The sequence below is a fragment of the Balaenoptera borealis genome, assembly GCF_965194805.1.
Source record: "Balaenoptera borealis genome assembly, chromosome: 19".
In the NCBI taxonomy this organism is placed as follows: Eukaryota; Metazoa; Chordata; class Mammalia; order Artiodactyla; family Balaenopteridae; genus Balaenoptera; species Balaenoptera borealis.
The window spans coordinates 18318759-18338250 of record NC_138878.1 but is presented as its reverse complement, the minus strand read 5'-3'; the positions used below and the strand labels follow the sequence as shown (position 1 = coordinate 18338250).

The 19492-nt window shown below is 54.7% G+C and overlaps 2 protein-coding genes across 5 annotated transcripts; one reads left to right on the top strand and one right to left on the bottom strand.

Moving 5' to 3' along the window:
• Nucleotides 1–7: 7 nt before the first annotated feature.
• Nucleotides 8–16678, bottom strand: LOC309617200 (uncharacterized protein). The gene is made up of 4 exons (XM_082369117.1): nt 13446–16678; nt 4672–5664; nt 2614–2831; nt 8–2528 (listed from the first exon to the last, which is right to left on the bottom strand). Exons 1-4 carry the CDS (start codon nt 13680–13682, stop codon nt 2360–2362), a joined length of 1617 nt encoding a protein of 538 aa, XP_082225243.1. The 5' UTR covers nt 13683–16678; the 3' UTR covers nt 8–2359.
• Nucleotides 3446–19483, top strand: TMEM208 (transmembrane protein 208). Of its 4 annotated transcripts, XM_082369103.1 has the most exons (9): nt 3484–3687; nt 4310–4413; nt 6983–7171; nt 16695–16940; nt 17566–17661; nt 18422–18481; nt 18563–18699; nt 19017–19101; nt 19201–19483. In XM_082369103.1, exons 4-9 carry the CDS (start codon nt 16935–16937, stop codon nt 19336–19338), a joined length of 522 nt encoding a protein of 173 aa, XP_082225229.1. In that variant the 5' UTR covers nt 3484–3687; nt 4310–4413; nt 6983–7171; nt 16695–16934; the 3' UTR covers nt 19339–19483. The 4 variants fall into 4 exon arrangements, with proteins under 4 accessions (XP_082225231.1, XP_082225232.1, XP_082225230.1 ...); XM_082369105.1 differs by lacking the exon at nt 19017–19101 and having other exon boundaries at nt 3446–3687; XM_082369106.1 differs by lacking the exon at nt 19201–19483 and having other exon boundaries at nt 3448–3687; nt 18563–18725.
• Nucleotides 19484–19492: the final 9 nt, after the last annotated feature.

Below are 19492 nucleotides of genomic sequence, written 5' to 3'. Positions count from 1 at the left end.
CTACAGTTGAGGGGCTGGTGTTGTGAAGGACGGTGGGGACCGGCTGGCCCTGTTACCCTTCTCCAACATGAGTCCTCAGCCTCCCTCAGTGCTAGGCCTGCAAAGAAGGATGGCCTGTAGTCTGGGGGCACCAGCTGAGAGAGGTCTGGGGCTGCCAGCCAGCTGAGGGAGAGGTGTTAGGGCAGGAGGCATTTCCCCAAGTGGATGCCTTTCTGGGCGCCATTAACAGGGGCCTAGTCTGGGAGCCATGTTTCCAGAAGGCTCTCGACAGTCTGAGCTCAGTCCTCAACCCTGCTTGGCCCTTCCCCTGCGTCATTTGTGGGTCGTGACGGCCCCCTGTTGAGAGGCTTGAAGGGAGAGATGTGAAGTTGGGTATGCTTTGTGCTGAAGGGCAAACTCAAGAGTCCAAAAGATGTCCCCCAGGCCAGTGGGAGGATGTAGGCTGATTCTGACAAGAGGGAATTTAGTGCAGGAAGCCTGCATTCTGATTAAAACCCAACTGCAGCAGCATGGGTGGGGTGGGGGCCACAGACAGGCCAGCTGGAGGTGAAGCTCGGAGGCTATGGTCATAGACCCCAAGCCTCTGAGGCAAAGAGGAGCACACCCACCCACAGGACCCACGGGCAGGCTGGAAGCTGCCAGCCACCACCCTCTGACCTCCTCCATGCCTCTCACTACCTCTCTTTCCCAGTGCCTCCTCAAAATATCTTTTTTAAGTGTTAACCATCACCATGTTACCTAAAAACTGATGATATGGCACCTCCTTTGAAGAATGTTCTGGGGGAGTACTTGTTCCCCCTCTCTAGCTATGCTTCTGACTTGGGCATTCAGGGCCCCACATGCCCACTCCTGCATTCAGACTTCCCACCGCACTTAGAATAGTCCCTGTTGAGTTCAGGGTGCAAATGGGGAGCCCAAATGCAGTTAAGTCTCCTAATACCATCAATTCTTCCTTCTCAGTGTCTCCAGTCCCTTGTTACAGGCCGCCATCATCTTGGCAAGAGCCTCCTGACTTCCTGCCTCCTGTCTCGCCCTTACAATCTTCTCAATACCAACTACCCCACTGCTTTCTCAAACAGGAAGCCGATCTGATTACACACTCACACACACACACACCGTCTCCCCTGTATTCTTCGGTGTCTCCCTATTGACCATGGATAATGGTCACAGTACCATGATTGAACAGAGTTGAGATGGGTTGCAGACACGTTGTGGTTTAACCCTTTCAACAGAGTGCCTGTGGCTTACAGAGTCACAAGCATGTGGACCAAGGATGCTCGGTCCAAGCTGGCATCCTCCCTGCCCGCCATGGGACTGGGACTACCCCTACACCCAGCGCCAGCTCTGGCCTGCCCATGTGCACCTCCCTGGTCCCTTCTGCCTAATTGTCTCCTTCCCTCCCTCCTCTTTTTTCACTGACTTGAGTCTTCCCTTGACCTTCCAGGGTAAGCTAATAGCTTCTTTCTCTGTTTAGGAGGTTGGACTAGACCTTTAATGAGCCTTCCTACCCAGAGATGCTGTCCTCTTTAGTGTCTTTTGTGTGTGTGTGTGCTGAAAACAGCCTGAATGACCCGGGCAGCCTTAATCACTGTGCTCCTGGGATCTGGCTGGGATGAGGGTACACAGACATGCCTTTGCTGCAGGACATGTCCTGGGGCTTGTGCTGGGGAGAGGCCTCTGGAGTCTCCCACCATGTGGGGAAGAAGCTAGGGCCTGCTGGGGGCACATGTAGGGCTTTGGGCCAGGTGTGAGGAAGAAACTGTCTGTCCCTCTGGCGTTTCCTACACATCGTCCCTGGGCTGGGCTGCTTCATCTGAGGTGGGGAGGCAAGGGGCCCTTTGGTCTGAGAACTTCAGACAAGGAGGTGAGATCTGGAATTTTTAATCTTGTTGGGTATACAACAAAGACTGTGGCTTGGCTGCTAAAGCTCAGTGCTGGTAGGGGGCTGGGAGGGCTGTGGGGAACAGTACAGGCCTTAGTGTGAGAAGAGGCAGGGCCAGAGGCACAGGGTCTGTTCCTCCCAGCACCAGACCCAGCCCACCTGTGGGCCTGGCCTCTGGACCCAGGCCTGGACAGGAGAGCAGGAGCTGGCATTTCCAGGGGCCTGTGGCAGCGACATGTAGCTGGAAAAGGTTCCTGCTGGGCTGTGGGGCAGACTGGGGCAGGAAGCCCCTTGGGCTGCCCTGATATAGTCCCACCCTTAGTCCTAGAACAGGGGTTTTTAGCTTGGGGAAGGGGCTCTGGGGCATGTAGCAGAGGGAGGTGGGAGGCACTGAGTCAAACTGCAGGTCAAGAGGCCAGGGCTGGAGCCTCTGGAGGTGACAGAGGCTGAGCCACAGGGCTGGTTACTGACCTGGCCTCAGAGTGTTAGGGTCAGTTCAGCCCCTCCCATGAAGCGGGACTGGACGCAGGTCACCTCAGGCAGTTGGGCTTGGAAGCGCCTGATGGAAGCCATGCTGATGCCAGGACACATGGCCACACCTACCATCCGGAGCTGCTTGCACACCTGCCCAGTGGAACCCAGCGTTCCGCAGGGAGGCCACTGGGTGAGCGCCTGACCCTGCACGGGGCCCCAGCCCAGCCCCTACACTGTGCAGCACCGGACACACTCACTGCTCCGCGAGCTGACTGCACCTGGACAGGTTGAGGTGCTGCAGCCTCGGCCGGGAGCCGGCTGCCTGGGCCCAGCCTTCGTCGCTGAGGCGGCTGCAGTGACTCAGCACCAAGCGCTCCACTCTGGGGCAGCCTCTGGCCGCAGCCAGCAAGCCCTTGTCTGTGAGTGCTGGCAACAGGCTCAGTGACAGTCGCCTCAGCTGGGGGACCTGGAGCACCTGCGAGGATGGCGGGGGGCGGGTGATGTGGCGCTGGAGCCCTTCCAGCTTCCCCCACCCCCAGCCAGAGGAATGGCTACGGGCAGCAGAAGCCAATGAGAAAGGACTTTTTCCAAGCAAAAAGTGGGTTGGCCCCAACCGCTGGCTCCAGCCCCAGGGCCCTCAGCCTATCCATGTCCCCAGCCCCACACCTTGGTCAAACTGGCATCAGTCAGCTTGCTGCAGGCTGTGAGGTCCAAGTCCCGTAGGGTCTGCAGCATGAGTGGGGCGGGACCTGTGGCCAGGGAGAAGGGTCCTTTTGGGGCTGGAGGCCCGATGCCCAGCTCTCGGGGAGGCTGTGAGAGGAAGCCCCTGCTTCCCAGATTCCTCCCGAGTTTCGCCCTCAGCTGTTCCCAGAGACAGGCGCAGGAGGGGCAGGAGGGCAGCTGAGCCCAGGGGCCTCCCCGCCCACCACGACCTCGAGGGTCCCGCACCTGCGGCCCCTGCAGAGTCTCCTCACTTGGTTGCCCCAAGCCCAGAAGCCCCCGGTCACGGAGCTCCTTGCACCAAGCCAGGCGCGGGACTGACAGGTGGGTGAGGTAGGTGCAGATGGCCTGCACGGTCTGGTTGGTGAGGGGCCACGCAGGAGGATGAGTCTAGCACCCTGAGGCTTGGGCTTAGCGCTGACATCAGGGAGAGCACTGAGGCATCCTAGGAGGGAAGTGGAAGAGGGAGAGGGCAATGGAGAGGTGGCTTGTGCCTGCGTCACCGGGCTTGGCGGGGGTCACTAGGAAGGTTCTGCCCAAGGTTCCAGCCCCACAGGCACCAGGAAGCTGCCACAGGGTCCACGGAAGGAAGCAACAATACTCCTGTGCTGGTGAGTGTCGGAGTGGACCTGGTGGGCTGCAGTGGTGGGACACCAGGAGAAAAGCAAATGCCTAGATTGGCTGGGGCAGGAAGGATGCAGGTGAAAGTTTCTAAGGTGTTCACCCTGCCTGTGCTCCCAGCACCAGTGGTGGACATTATTCTCGCTGAGCCAATCAAATATGCTCCCTCTAGGACTGTGAGGTCACAGAGCGGGTGGGGCTGCCACCTGCCAGGAGCAGGAACTAAGGGCAGAAGAGAGGAAGCTGCTTTGTAGAGGGATGCAGAGACAGGGGAAGGTGGGGCCCCAGAGAGAGCAGCTGAGCGACGCACAGTGGTGAAGCGGTGAGGATGGAGTAGGGCAGGGGAAGAGAGGCACTCGGAGGAAAAGGCTGAGATGCTTTTCAGGTGGGGAATGCTCTGGGCACAGTGCTAGATTGAAGTAATAATCTGCTGAAGAGAAAGAGACTGACACTGCAGGAAGACAGGGACGCCACCCAGAGGGACAGGGCTGAGCCCTATTGAAGGAACTGGCTTCAGTCAAGAAATGACCCTTCTGCTCCCACGTCACATTACCTCCCTCGGGCCCTGCCTGAACCATGACTGCTGTGTAACCTTGGTACCCTTCCCCACAGGGCTCGGTTCTGTCACCGCTTTCACCAGCCTTCCTGGCCCCCAGAACACCCACCCTCACTCCCCTCCCCAGACTGCAGTGGTCACCAATCACTTGGCTCGTGAGGTATGTGCCACCTTGTGGGCTGGGCCCCCTGGTCTCCTGGACCTCCCTCTACCTGGACCCTCCGTGGGGCTGCGGGGAGGAGTGCTGGCAGCAGCCCTGTCTGTCTAGGCTCCTTTCCTCTTCCCGACTGTGTCCCCAGTTCAGCTCTAACTACTCCTTGGACACAAACACCGGGCGCCTCCCTGGCGCCACGCTCCCAGTTCCCCCAATCCCTGGTCCTGGTGAGGAAGGAAGGAAGGAAGGGGATGGGACGCTCACCTTGAGTGAGGAGCAGTAGGCCAGGCTGAGGGAGGCCAGTGGGTGTGGAGCTCCGCACACCAAGCCCAGGGCCTGGGCCAATTCCCGCCCTCTCACCAGGCAGCACTCGGCCATGTCGAGGCTCTGCAGCTCCCGCAGGCCCCCTCGGGCTGAGCATCTCGCATCCGTCAGCTGCTGCAGCTTCCTCAGGCTCAGGTGCCACAGGCGCCGCAGGCCCCGGCTCACAGCCAAGAGTGCCCCGTCAGCCAGTTCTGAGCAGCCGCGGAGGTCCAGGGAGGTAAGGCCTGGTTGCTGGTGGCAAAGGGCGGCCACAGCCTCTGTGGAGAGGTCCCGGCAGCTGTGCAGGCTCAGCTCCTTCAGCTGCAGCCCGGCCACCTGGCCCAGGGCCTGCAGGGCCTCGGGTGGCAAGCCAGTGCCACTCAGGCCCAGGGCGTGCAGCCTACCAGCCTGCTCCTTCACGAATTGCAGCAGGTTGTGGAAGGAGAGTTGGGAAGGGGAGGAATCCTGGGGGCCGATGGAGCCCCGGGCTGGGTCTGGCTCGAAGGTGAGGTGGCAGTAGGCCAAGGCGAGGCGCTCCAGGCTGGGGACACAACTGCTGAGCCGGTTGAAGCTGAGATCGGTCAGGTCCTGCAGGCTAGCCAGATTGAGCTCACGGAGGCCGCTCAGTGCCTGCTGGACCCACTGTGCTGTCTTGGGCTGAGCTAGCAGCATGCCTGACGTGAAGAGGCTGTCGCAGCCACTGAGGTCAAGGAAACGCAGGGCCGGGCAGCCCAGGATCAGGGCCATGAAGGAGGCCTCTGTGGGGCTGCCCCCACCAAGGCACAAGCTCTGCAGGTACAGGCCCAGGTGGTAGGCAACAGACTGCAGCACCTGGTGTGAAGCCGGCGAGCCATCCAGGTCGGTCAGGCTGATGCAGCAGATGCCCGTGAGACCCAGGCTCTTGATGGTTGGAAGGGAGGCAGAGGACACGGGGATGTTGTACCTCACGTTGGCCTACGGGGCAGCAGTGGACCTGGGGTTAGCCCTCTGGTCTCAAGAGTGTGCTGGCCATCGGGTCTGGGGGCAATTCGCTGGCCAGAATTTGAGGGCAGGTCAGGGAAGGGGTTTTCTACAATGGGGAGCCACTGTGGTGTGTGGTGTCATGTGTGCTTGAGGGGGTGCTGATGGGAAGTGGAAGCTGGGAGGATGGGTCACACTGGGGCTCCAAGGGGATGACTATGAGGGGAGGACAGGAAGGTTAGTTACGGATGGGACTGAATGCCTATGGAGGGCCTGGGCCAGAGTGGGGACTTAGCATGCTGAGTACAGGAGGGCTGGGGGGTGACCTGGAGGAGAGCCAGAGAAGCCCCCAGGGAGCAGGAGGACAAAGTATGCTGAACCCCAACTTTTGGGACTTTCAGAAGGTGGCCCTGAGATCCATGGACTCGGCTCCAAGTCCAGGGCCTCAGCTTGGCCTTAGCTAAGCAGTCAGCCTCCCCCACTTTCGCGAGAGCATATAAATAGCCCTCGGAACAGCTGAGGGCGGGAAGAAGCTACACAGGTGTCACTCAGCACAATCCCCCGTGGCCCAGATGCCAGAGATCTGGGGCAGGCAGTGAGGCCGAGGTCCCCTGGTGGCCATACACATTCAGTGTCTCAGCCACATGAATGTTTGCAAAAATGGGTTTTGTGTGTGAGTGAAAACGTGCACACGCACGTGAGTGTGGTGTGCGCATGCGTGGGGGCGTGGGCGCGCTCACAAGTGTAGGCCCTTCAGGCTCGAGAGTTCAAGACGTGCTTGTGAGCCCTGGGGCTCATCTTTAGAGGGTCTGTCTTATCTGTCCAGGTAAGGAGGGAGAAGCGTCCCGTTTCTGTGGGCAGGAGCTCATAGGATGAATTTCAGAGGCAGGGAGGAAGCTGAGTTGGCCCTGCCGTAGAGGAACAGGGGAGCGAGCGTGGGGAGCACACAGTCGGAGTTGGGTGGGGCCGGGAGGCAAGCTCAGGGCTAAGTTGTTGTGGGAAAAAAGCTGGCTTGTTTACGAATTTGGGGAGCCCCCAGTGAGGGAGATGTTTTCGGAGAACCTTCCCTGATCTTGTGCCAGAAGGAGCCAAAGGACAGTAGCTACAGGAATGTGTGGAACTGGTCTGTGGGGGGAGGGAGAAGAGGACTTGGCTTCTAAAATCCTAGCCCCATTTCTCTACCCCTGACCAATGCCCAGGTTGCAGGCAAGTGGTACTCAAAGGCTCTTGTTTTCACAAGCAAGCTCCCCAAAAAACCTGTCCTGTGAGTAACGGCAAGAACAAGCTGACATTCCCTGCTTGTTCCCCACAGAACATCATCAAAAGGGAACCAGAAAGGTAGAAATGACGCCTAATACGCACTCCCCGCAAGATACTTATCAACAGGAGTCTCCCAGGAAGACGCGTGGAACTCATTCCCAGGTGTGGAGAATCAGCCTGGCTTCTGCCCCAGAGAGAAGCAGCTGACTATGGCTGTCCTCACGGGAAGGAGGAGCGTACGGTAAGAGGGAGACCAGCGCCCGGCGAATTTCACGGGAATCAGGGTGTCAAACCAGGTTCCCGTTTCAGACCCTGTGGTCAGTATGGATGAGAGGAGCTCTCCCCACAGATTCCCCCCGTGGACACTGGGAGACAGTGGGGTAGTGGGGACTCCTGAGGACCTGGGTCCCTCTCTCAGATTTAAGGAGAGCTGGGAAAGATCTCAGTGTGTGAGGTTCGGGAGGGTACCGAAAAGATCAGGGAGAAAAGGTTCTAGAAAGGAAAGGTAAAGCGTGCCTCCAGCCCTTTCAAAGCCCTGCAGTGACGACAGATGAGCCAATCTGATGATGAGTAGAATGAACTGTGGCTGGGGGAGTGCAGAGCGGTGCTGGTTGCCAGGCAGCACCTGCCCCCAACAGTCACATGCCACCCCCGCAGGCCCCAGCTCCAGCAGCCTCCAGTCTTCCTTCTTTCCCTGTCTTCCTGAGCCCTGGCTGCCAGGAAAGTTCTTCCCTCTCCCAACTGCCTTCCTGTGAACAAGGTAGATGAACAGCCCAGCGTCCAAGCACAGGGCTGGCAGGTGGCAGCAAAAGCTACCCAATAAAGGGGCAGGGCCTGGCCTAAAGGACTTCCAGCTATGGGGCCAGGGTGAGATTTGAGACTGCCTCCTTGCTCCCCACTGTTTTTCTTGGTGGGGAGGAGGAAGCCTCTAAGCCATCACCGAGGTGGTCTACCTGGGACTCAAATACAGGAGCCCAGGAGCAGCCTGTTAGGGGTATTTATCATCTGTGGGGGCAGAGCAGCAGGCTTCTGGGTTCTGGTCCTTGGCCCCAGTGTAGGAAAGTCCCCCTTCCCAGGCCCTAGGAAGATGCTTCTAAAGGCCTAAGGGAGGACTACACAGGTACCTGCTCCAGCTTCAGCCGCCCCATCACAGAGGGGCCAACTAGCCCCCTGGGCTCCTCCCTTCCCAATGCCAGCATCTTAAGAGTAAATGCGAAATCATTTGGAAAATGCCCTAAACTTGCTAAAAGCAATACATGTCCCTTGACTGTGAGAGGCCAGGACTCTGTCATAACTACTGAAGTCCTGAGCTGAGATGGCAGGCCTGTGTGCAGACTTGAAAAGCCACCTGACGGAGACGTGGCCCTCCTGTCTGCTGGCACAGGAATCCAAAGTGAACACGCCTGTTTTCCAGAAGGCCTTTGAGAAAATATATGCCCTGGCACCCAGGGGCTTTGGTCTCCAGAGAGGAGTCAGACCTTGGGGGTCATTTCCAGAGATGTTATAGACGCCTCAGGCAGGAGAAGGCCACAGGGGGTGGGCGCCGTCCTGAGTTCTTCACAGTGACCAGCCCAGTGGCAGGCAAAGCACCCCCGCCCCGGTACGGACAGAGCCTGGGTGTATTGTCGGGGTGCTGCCTTTGTCTACCTTCTTATTTGAAAAAAAATGGAATTAAGTGGGGGCAGGTCACGGAGAATAAGAAGTCACCAAATCTAGTATCCTAGCCTGGCCTGGAGCCATATAGGCCCCAGCTTGGCCTTGGTCAGCCAGAATCTTCTGTAGCACCTACTAGCTGGGGCTCCACCTCCTTATCAAGCTGCTGAGCCCTGGGAGACGGTTCCTGCCAGCAGGGTTCCGCAGATTGGTCTCTGGGACATGGTGTCGGCAGGGCCCTAGATGCTCAGGTATCTGTGGCCTGGCTTCCCAGCACTCCCAGCGCTGGGGGTGGGGGTGGGGGACTGAGTTTTGCAGAGGCACCAAGTGGGTCTTTGTCAATGTTCTATCTGGAGCTCAGAGTTAGCTGGAGCAGCCCCAGTGCTAAAATGGTAGACTCTACGATCCCAAACTCTGACCCTGGTCTCCTCCTTTTCCTCCCTCCCTTACTCCTATACCAATCTCAGCTTTATCCCCGGGGCCTGATTGCCCACTTGGCTTCTTCTATGCTCTCCTTCTTTGCGGGACTCCAAGAGGCCTCCCCCGGATTACCTCTCCTCAGGGTCCTTGTGGCCCTGCCCGTCATACTGCTGTCTGTGCCCATTCTCCTTGCCCCCTGCCTGGCCAGGGATGATGAGACCGCTGCCTCCTCTGGGTGTGTGCTGGGGGTGCAGAATTCTGCCCGCGGAAGCCACGGCCTCCCCTCGCGCCTGCACTGCCAGCACTGGCCTGCCCGCTCCCACCTCCTCACTGCCTCCCCCTCTCTTCTCACTCCCCTCAGACTTCTCTCCAAGCCCACCATCTTCTCCAGCCCCTGACGCTACTGTAGCTCCCTCCCCTCACTCCAGCCTTCTCAGAGATGACCTGACCATTTCAAAAAGAAACCAAAGCCCCTTAGGTGGGAAGGCCCTCCCTTTTCCCTGTTCACATCCACCAGCCCACCCCTGGCAGGACCCATCCTAACCTCCTTCCCTCTCCTGCTCTTTGGTTCAGGGTGACCCCCTTCTCCCGGCCTACTGAGCCTGTCCCCCACCCTCTCCTCTGAGAACCCTGCCTTTCCACTGCTCCTTCTCCAGAGTCCACAAACACCCCGGAGTCTTAGCAAAGGCCTCCCTTGATCCTGCACCCCTCTTCTCACCTTTCACCCCCTCCCCTCCACTGTCAAGCTTCTTGGAAGCACATGGGCGCCCACACCCACTGTGGCCACCTCTTTACCATGGCTTTGCCCACTTACCCCTCCACCACTGTCCCCACAGAGTCACTCATTCCCAGCAACAGCTCCTCTCTGGCAAGGTCGCCAGCATCTGGGGGCTCCCCTGAAAACCTCCCACAAGTGTCCTCTCTGCCATGCCATGCTGCCTGCTATGGATGGCCAGTCTCCCCCGATGCTCTCTCCCACTGGGGGCTCTGAGACTCTGCCCTCTTGGCTCTCCTACCTTCTAGCCTGCTTTCCATTCAGGGTCACCAAAGAAGAGAAAGACCCAGTCTATAGACCAGTGGGTTCTCCATGGGTTGTTCCATTCTAACACACACACACACACACACACACACACACACACACACACACACACACACACACACACACACACACACACACACACACACACACACGCTGTTTCCCTCCACGTGCACCCCAGCAGACTTCATCCCATTCCAACTACTTTGTTTTCCACACCTTCTTCCTGAGCACCAGATACTGAGAGCCATGATCTGATGGACCTCTCTCCGGATACAAGGATGCAATATGCCCAAATCTGAGTTTACTGTCTTATTGCCGGTGTCTGGCCCTTCTCCTAAACTCAGTGCCCTCTACCAAATCACCTAAGTCAGAAATCTGGGAGTCATCCTAGACCGCTCCCTCACATCCACAATGATGAAAGTCCTTTCCATTCCATCTCTTTGATACATTGTAATATGTCCCTCTGCTCCCCCCTCATTGCTCTGCCTTAGTTCAGATGTCCTTATTGTCTGTCAGAAATATATTAAGCAGTTTCCTCCTGCTCAGGGTCCGGGCCTCCAGTCTCCCTGGCTCCAGTCTCTCCTTGGTGTTGTCACCAGGGTGATCCTTACAAAACGCAATTGACGATGCTCTTCAGGCCCTTTGATGGTTCGCCACTGCACAGCACGGAGACTGAGCTTCCTGACTGGCACTCAAGCCCTTCTATTGTCTCATGCTCCCCTGCCTGGGTTCAGCTGTTTTCTGTTTATATTTGGCAGGGGTGGGGTGGGGTGGGTGGGTCTGACCCCTTACCTACTCCTACTTGTCTATTTAGCAAGCATTTATTCCTCTCTGGAGATTTAGCCCAAGCATCCCCTTCTCCATGAAGTCTTTAGTGTATCTTCTCTCTGCATCCTTGGTGTGCCTCATAAGATTTTGAGTGCAGCACCCTGCCCCCTCCTTTTGGCTTGTGCTGTCTCCCTCTCACTATCAACTCTGGGTGCTGTGTCAGCCCCAGCCTTGCACACCTAGGGCCCAGCAGCGTGCTGGGCACAGACAGGCAGCATCACCACCTGAGTGAGTGAGGCCCCTCCCTGTGTCTCTGGTAACTTCCCATCTTCCTCCTGCCGTGTGAATATTCCAAACCTCTCTGCTGAGGCCCTGGCCTCTACCTCCTACTTACTGCCCTAAGACAACCTGGCCTCCACGGTCACCACGCAAAGAACCCACCAGCCTTTAAGGAACGGCCTCAACAAACAGCTTCGCGCTGCCAGCCCCACCCCTTCGCTTCCTCAGGAGAGGTGGCATCCTCTCCATCCTACCCAAGACCAAGCCTTGTACTATCCTGAAGCCTGTCTGGCTGCCACCTCAGGTGGTGGCTGCCATTCCTGACCTCTCTCCTCCCTACACTCACCCTCTTCTAGTGACTCCTTCAGCACATAAACACATGAGAGGTTTCTCCCAGTTAAGATCCTTTGTTTAGCCCACCTCAACCTCTCATTACAATTCTATTTATTTTCTTCTTTTCATGGGAAATTTCTTGCAAATGAGGTCATCCTCTACATATCCTTTCTTCTCTCATTCACTCCTCAACCTACCTGGCTTTTTTCCCCAGATGCCAAATGTTACTGAAGCCACTGGTGACCTCCCTGTATGTCAAACATCATGGACACTATCTGTTCTTTATTTCCTGGACTCTTGGTGGGATTTGACACTGTTACCCATCCACTCAACACTTTAGATGCTCTTCACCTTTGACTTGTGTGTCCTCCTCTCGCTGGGATCTCCTCAGCGCCCTCTGTAGGCCCCCCACTCCTCTCCACGCCTTTGGACTGGTGTCCTCTCGGGGGCATTCTCTGTGGCCTGCTCTTCAGGACTCCTCATGCTCTCCCCAGGGGAAGTGACTCAGATGCGTGGCTTAAACGTCCACCTGTTCTTTAATGACACCCACATATATATTTATTACCTAGGCCCTTCTCTTGAATTCCTCTCTCAGAAACCCAGCTGCCAACTGGATCTCACCATTTAGATGTCTTATACTTCAAATTTTCAACAAGTTCAAATCAAATTCCTTTAGACACTAAGCTCAATGACACTGGAGAGATAACTCAACAACAGACCCTACTTAAACACACACATTTAATATGTGACAGAGGAGGCTTCCAACTCATTATACATAAATGGTATTTGGGCTATTTGAAAACTGATCAGTTTAGCTCCTTACCTTAGAGCATAAATCAAAATAAATTACACCAATAAAAAATATAATTAATATAAAAATTCAAACCATAAAACACAAGAAACAATTTTGCTGTGAGCCTAAAACTGATCTAAAAAGTAAATTCTAATTAAAAAGAAAGACACAAAATATGAGTATATATTTATCAGATCTCTGAAGAGAGGCAGAGGATCTCTAAAGCAATGGAAGAAATAAGAAAGAAAAGATGTTCAGAATCAACAACCTAGAAATTTAACCTCATAAACACATATCTACAAATCAAATTAAAAGGCAAATATATTAGGAATGTATTTCAATAGATATGTAAAAGGTTAATCTCTTTAATTATAAAAAGTTCATACAAATGGATAAGAAAAACACTTAAGACCCCAATAGTTAAATGGACAAGGAACACAAATACACAAAAGAGGGAAATGTAAATGGTCAGCTAATGGGAAAACTGTTCAACCTCAGTGATAATCAAAGAAGTCAAAATTGAAACAAAGAGCTATCATTGCTTGCCCTTCAAACGAGCACAGATGCCTGCATTCACCTCCTAGTGGGCTGTCTCCCTGCACTCCGACTCGCCCTCTCAGTCCACTCTGCACTGCAGATGTCCAAGACACAAATCACCACATGTCACTCCCCTGCCTAATATTTCTTTAAAGGCCCCACAATGATAACCAGGCGAAAGTCCCAGCAATGCCACCTGGCACCTCTGTCTTGCTGTCTGACCCCTTTCTAGCCTCATCTCCTACCACTTCTCACACACACACCTAAGTTCCAGTCATAGGGAACCCGTGTGGCCGTTTCCAGACCTATTTCACACTTTGGTGCCTTCACCTGTGCTGATATGAGTTCTGGAAGACCAACCTTCATCCTCATCCTATTCCTTCAGGAAGCCTTCCCTGATGCTGCCAGTCTCCTTCGATGTCCTTCTTCATGTCCCCATGGCACCCTTCATTCCAGTGTCACAGCACCAAGCACACGACATCATGATCACTCACGTATTTGTCTTTCTCCTTCACTGGACTATGAGCTTCTCAGGGGAGTTTCATTCATCTGTAGAGCCCCAGCACTGTACCCAGAGCCAAGTATGTATGAATAAGTATGCAGGAATGAACGGATGAATGATGCATCAGCAGGGCCATGAGCAAGCTGAAGTGAGACAACTGAGAATGGGCCAGGTGAGGGTGGGTACCTTACCTCCCGAAGGGCATTCTGGGCTGCACAGCACCAAGCCCGACTCACGAGGGAGGCCTCTTTCTGATCTGACAGAGGCAGGAAGCTCAGAATATATGTGAGCATCTGAGGGAAAAAGAATGGGCATTGGGGGCTGTTAGTGCTGGTGGGGGCCTTTGGAACCTTCTCCAGCTGATAGCACAGTAGGTCACAGGGGACTAGAGCACTGGCTTCTAGTTCATCTTGGATCCTAAGCTTCATGGAGTCTTCACTTCCCCTCTCCAGCCGCCAGGTATCTTTACTGGGAAAAAACCTCTCCTGAGCACCACCTGGATGCAGGTTTGCTCTGACTGATAAAAGTCATACTTCCTGCTCAAGTTGGTAAAAAGAACCTGGGCATTGGGACCAGATAAACCTAGTTTAGATCCTTATTCTCTCAACTGACCTCTCCGAGCCTTATTTTCCTTATCTATAAAAAGACAATTGTAGTGAGATTTAAATGGGTTGTTGTGACAATTAAATAACATGGTAAAGTGTCTTGCATAGGATGTAGAACACAGCAAGTCAGGTGCTCCTTCTCTGATCTTCAGGAAGTTACACTGGGACCGCACTCTTTTCCCATCTTCTTCACTGCCAACTAGGCTACTCAGCTGACTGTTAAGATTCTCAGCAAGAAAATCTTAACAGCCTGGTAGGCTCAGACTCTCACTCCACCTACGCTCTATGAGGCTGGGGGTGCGTGGGAGTGGAGGCCCTATTAGGGACTGGGGAAGGGAGTTGCCTGTGAGACCAGGAATTATCTGATATTAACTATTCTTTTCTTCTGGAATCTTCCCTCCATGACTTCTGTGACACTGTGTTTTCTAGGGCTTCACTCACCACTCCAACTCCCCTGTTTCTGGATTCTTCTGTGGCTCCCAGGGTTCAGACCTGGGCCTTTCAATCTGTTTACTTTCTAGGATAATAAATTCATTTGCATGGCTTTAACAGTTACCTCTATAGGAATAACCAGCAATTCAATATGGACATATAGTTTTATCATTCATGTGCTAGTTTAGTATTGCCAACTCTCCAAAGGATTCTTCATCCAAATGTTTTACCATCACCTTCATCTCAACCTCAGTCCAAAGCAGCCCCTCCTCCCAACTTTCCAGCCCCTGAGCTTCAATGCCAACAGTGCATCTCACCTGATGATCCTGATAATACTCTGTACTCTTCATGCTCTTCTGTCCCTTGCTCTCAGATATAGGTGTAAAGCACAGGCTTTAGGCCAGGCTAACTTAGATTCATTCAAATCCCAGCTCCACAGATTCCTAGCTGTGTAACCTCAGGCAAGGTACTTGACCTCTCTGAGCCTCAGTTTCCACACCTGTAAAATGGGGATATTAAAAATCTAGATCATAGTCTTATGATGGGGATTAAATTATATATACATAATATAATTTATATATATATATTTAATAGATGTAATATGCTTCACATCTAGTAGGTTGTCCATAAATGGTTCCTGGATTGCTGTTACTAATATGTCTGCCTTTGAAAACTTACCACCTTAGTAGCCCAGATCTTCATCACCCCAGACCTTCATTCCTTCCACAATCTCCCACCTGATCTCCCTGCATCCAGGCTCATCCTTGCTAATCATTCCTCACAATGCAACAAGGTTAATTTTCCTAAAAGACAGCTTTCAGTCTCAGTGAACTCCTGATGAAAACCTTCAGGGTTTCCCAGTCCCCTCAAGACAAAATCTCTTCTCCTGGGTCAGCACTGCCAGGCCTCCATGCCTGACTGGACCCCTGATTCCAGAGCTTCCACAATCCAGTCTCCTCACTGTCCTACAAACACAGCATGTCTATTTCCTTATTTCCTTTTGCCTATGTGGACCTTTCCCCTAGCCCACTCTGATCTCTTCTTCCCTTCTCTGATCCCTAGTACACAGAAGGTACTCAGTCAATACTTACTGGATTGCATTAAGTAAGGATGGACAGTCTTTTACCTCTGTTTTCACCAAAGGTTTGCTCAAGGAAGGGGTGGGAAGATAAAGCAGATCATTGCTGAGAGGAGAATGACTGGGGAGAACAGCCTCTGGGCCAGGGAGGCTAGGCATGGGGAAGAGAACACTGATGGGGACTGGGACTGATCAAGCCCCTATCCCCAAGGGGAGGCAGGAAAACCTGACTGAGCCGAGGAAAGGTAGTGGCCATCCTGTCTTCTGGGGCTCAGCAGTCAATCCAAGGAGCAAAGGGAGGGCAACAAACCTGTCCTCCCTGAGGGGAGGAAGCATGATTCTTTGAGCTGAGAAGCGGGGAGGCCTTTCTAGAGGGACCAGAAGAAGCAGTGATAAGGGTGGAGTGGCCACCCAACGAACCCCATCCCAAGGAACTACTAGAGATATGATTGGTCATCTCTGAGATCTATGGGGATGGAACAGATATCCTCCGGGGCCAAAGGGGGAAAGGACGCCATCGCAGGGGGCTCACTGGGGTTGGAGCAGTACTATTTTTGCTAAGGGAAAGGAGCACCATTCCAAGGGCTGATGGGGAAAGGGTGGCCTGTCTCCCTTGGGCTGAGGGAGGGGGTTGCCAGCTCTCAGGGGAAAAGGGATGAAGAGGCCATCCCAAGAGGCCACTGGGGACAAAACTTATCATCTCTCTCTGGATAACAGCGGCAGAGTGGTCTTGCTCCAGGCTAAGGAGAGGGAGCAAACATCCCATGGGGTGAAGGAAGCAGGGACAGCCATCACTAGGGGCCGAGGGAGTGGGGAGCAGGCCTGTCCCCGGTGAGGGAACTCAGAGACCATGCCCGAAGTTGATGGGAGGGGGCAGTCTGTTTTCCACCGCCAGGGGAAGGGGCAGCCGTCTCTCGGGGAGGAGGGAATAGAGCGACCATTCCAAGGGGCCAATGGGGATAAGATCGGTTACCCTTCGGGGATGATGGGATGGAGCGGACATCTTCCAGAGCTGAGGGGGAGGGGCGGCCATCTCAAGAGATGCAGGGTAGGCAGAGGCCCTGTCCTCGCTGAGGTGACAGAGTGGCCATCTCTTGGGGCCGATGGGGAAGGAGAGGATGGTCGCCCAAGGTAAGGGGACGGGGTGGCCCAAAGGCGGGGCCGTTACCCATAGCCAGCAGGTCCTTGGATCTCCCGGGCTGGTTGTTTCCGCCAGACGGGCGGGGCCAAGGCGAGCTGTCTGACAGCCGCTCCCCACAGCCTGGGACCCCGAGGGCGGGGCCTGTCCCGAGCTAGGCCTGAGGGCGGCCTCCTTTCACCTCCAGAGGCAGAGATTCAGCCATCGCATCCCTGCCGCCTCCGCCCCCGCGCAAGGCTTTCTGGGAAGTGAAGTCCCACCGACTCTGGCGGGCGGAGCTTGGGAAGGAAGTGGATCTCCCACTTCCGTCCCAGTTGCTGACGATTTGGGTCTGCACCGGAAGTGCCTGTGCAGCAGATGTGGTACCTACTGAGTGCTGTTTCGGTCGCTCTCACGTCTTTCCCCGGCTGGGTATTTGCGTCGCACCATGGCGGTAAGGAGGGCGAGTAGGGCGGGGTCCGCAAGGCAAAGCACTCTCGGGACCGGGAGACTGAAAACAGAGGAAGGACATCAAGGGCAGTGGGTCGGCCAGAGGGAGGTGCCATCCGGTGGCTGGACCGTACTAGATTAAGGTGGGGAGTGGAGAGGCGCAGGAACGTACCAAAGCTGGTGCCGGAGAGGGGTGGGCGTCAGTACCGGACAGTATCAGGACTAGCTGGAGATCTGAGGGGCTTGAGGCGGGGTAGGCGTTAGCCCAGATCCGGTTTACTCTAGCAGAGGCCGGAGAGGGGCGCCATTCAAGCCCACTCAGGGATCCCCCGTGAAGGGTTTGTCAGCCCCAAACTGGACCTTATCAGAGGATTCAGGAGATACCAGCCTAGTGTTGGATTGTTCCCAGGAGGAGGCGGTCATTGCTGGGTGTGCTGCAAAGATGCTGTCAGCCCTACGCAGGATGGTTTGGAGGAGGGGTGGACATCCCAAGGATTGTGCTAGGTTTGAGCACCACGGAGACTCGGCTGAGGTGCAGATGGAACTCTGTAGCTAACCGGAATGGTGGGGAGGATAAGGAAGACCCTGGCTGATGAGGGTTCTGACAGCATCTCGTCATCTCTCTGCAGCCCAAGGGCAAAGTGGGCACGAGAGGGAAGAAGCAGATATTTGAGGAGAACAAAGAGACCTTGAAGTTCTACCTGCGAATCATACTGGGGGCCAATGTAAGTGCCTCCCTCCTTGCTTCTGTGCCCACCCAAGGTTCCATAGCCCTCAGCTCTGTTTGGTGGGGTGGAGTGGTGGCAGTGTATGACAGCTAAAGCTCCAGAAGAAAACTCCAACTAAAAATAAATGAGAAAGGATCCTGGCACAGAGAAAGTGCTGAATAGTCAAAACAAAAAACCAAAAACAAAATGAGGGTGTGAGTCTCAGATTGACTGGAGAGCCCTTCCCAACCTAAATACACAGGGACTTCTTTCCTGGGCTGAAGTGACGGAGGGGAGTCTGGGTATTCAGGAAGCAGACCTCTTTCGCCAACCGTATAAGAAGCGACTTGTCTTCTTTCATCACCTGGCCTAATATCTTGGTCAGAGTTGAGGGAGGTCCATGGTTTAGTAAGCTTTTTAGATTTTTGTTTCATTAAAAATTTTTAAAATTTTATTATTTATTTTTTAATTTATGGCTGCATTGGGTCCTTGTTGCTGTGCGTGGGCTTTCTCTAGTTGCGGCGAGTGCGGGCTACTCTTCGTTGCGGTGTGCAGGCTTCTCACTGCGGTGGCTCCTCTTGTGGAGCACGGGCTCTAGGCTCGTGGGCTTCAGTAGTTGTGGTGCACGGGCCTAGTTGCTCCGCAGCATGTGGGATCCTCCCGGACAAGGGATCGAACCAGTGTCCCCTGCATTAGCAGGCAGATTCCTAACCACTGCACCACCAGGGAAGTCCCTAGTAAGCTTTCGATCCCAGCCTGATCCTGTGTCTGCTTACAGGCCATTTACTGTCTTGTCACCCTGGTCTTCTTCTACTCATCTGCTTCATTTTGGGCCTGGGTAAGTGTCCCGCATCCTGGGAAGTGGGTAAGCACATAGGGTCAGTGGCTGGCCTTTGATACCCCCATTCTTGTTCGGCAGATGGCCCTGGGCTTTAGTCTGGCAGTATATGGGGCCAGCTACCACTCTATGAGCTCGATGGCAAGGGCAGCCTTCTCTGAGGATGGGGCCCTGATGGATGGTGGAATGGATCTCAACATGGAGCAGGGCATGGCAGAGTGAGTGTCCCCCGCTGTCAGCCCAGGTGAGCGGTGCCAGGGCTGGGGTGCTGGGGCCCAAGACCCACAGCTGCCTGCAACTTGACGAGGGTGGAAGGGAGTTGAACTAGGGCCCATCTATTGTTTTTGTTCTTATTTTTTATTTAAAAAAAATTTTTTTTTTTTGGCCATTCTGTGCGGCTTGTGGGATCTTAGTTCCCCGACCAGGGATTGAACCCGGGCCCTCAGCAGTGAAAGCACGGAGGCCTAACCACTGGACCGCCAGGGAATTCCCCATCTACTATTTTTGGCCCTTGCAGCCTCCCTTCTATCCACAGGCACCTTAAAGATGTGATCCTGCTGACAGCTATTGTGCAGGTGCTCAGCTGCTTCTCCCTCTACATCTGGTCCTTCTGGCTTCTGGTACGTGGGTGGTGGGGCTCCCAACGAGGAGCTGGGGCATCTACCCCTTCTCTTCTTTCATTTCCTGCACCTGGCTTCAAGCTCCCTTTTCTCTCCTAGGCGCCGGGCAGAGCCCTTTACCTCCTGTGGGTCAATGTACTGGGCCCTTGGTTCACAGCAGACAGTGGCGCCCCAGCGCCAGAGCACAACGAGAAACGGCAGCGCCGACAGGAGCGGCGGCAGATGAAGCGGTTATAGCCACTGACATTGTGGCTACAGGTTTCTGGGCCCCGGGTGGCTCTATCAGGCTGCATGGCCCCCATGCCAGGAGCAATGAGGGCCTAGTCCAAGGGCCAAAGGCAGTCTAAGGTATAGGACTGGTGAATAAATGGCTTACAATGTGGCTAATGGC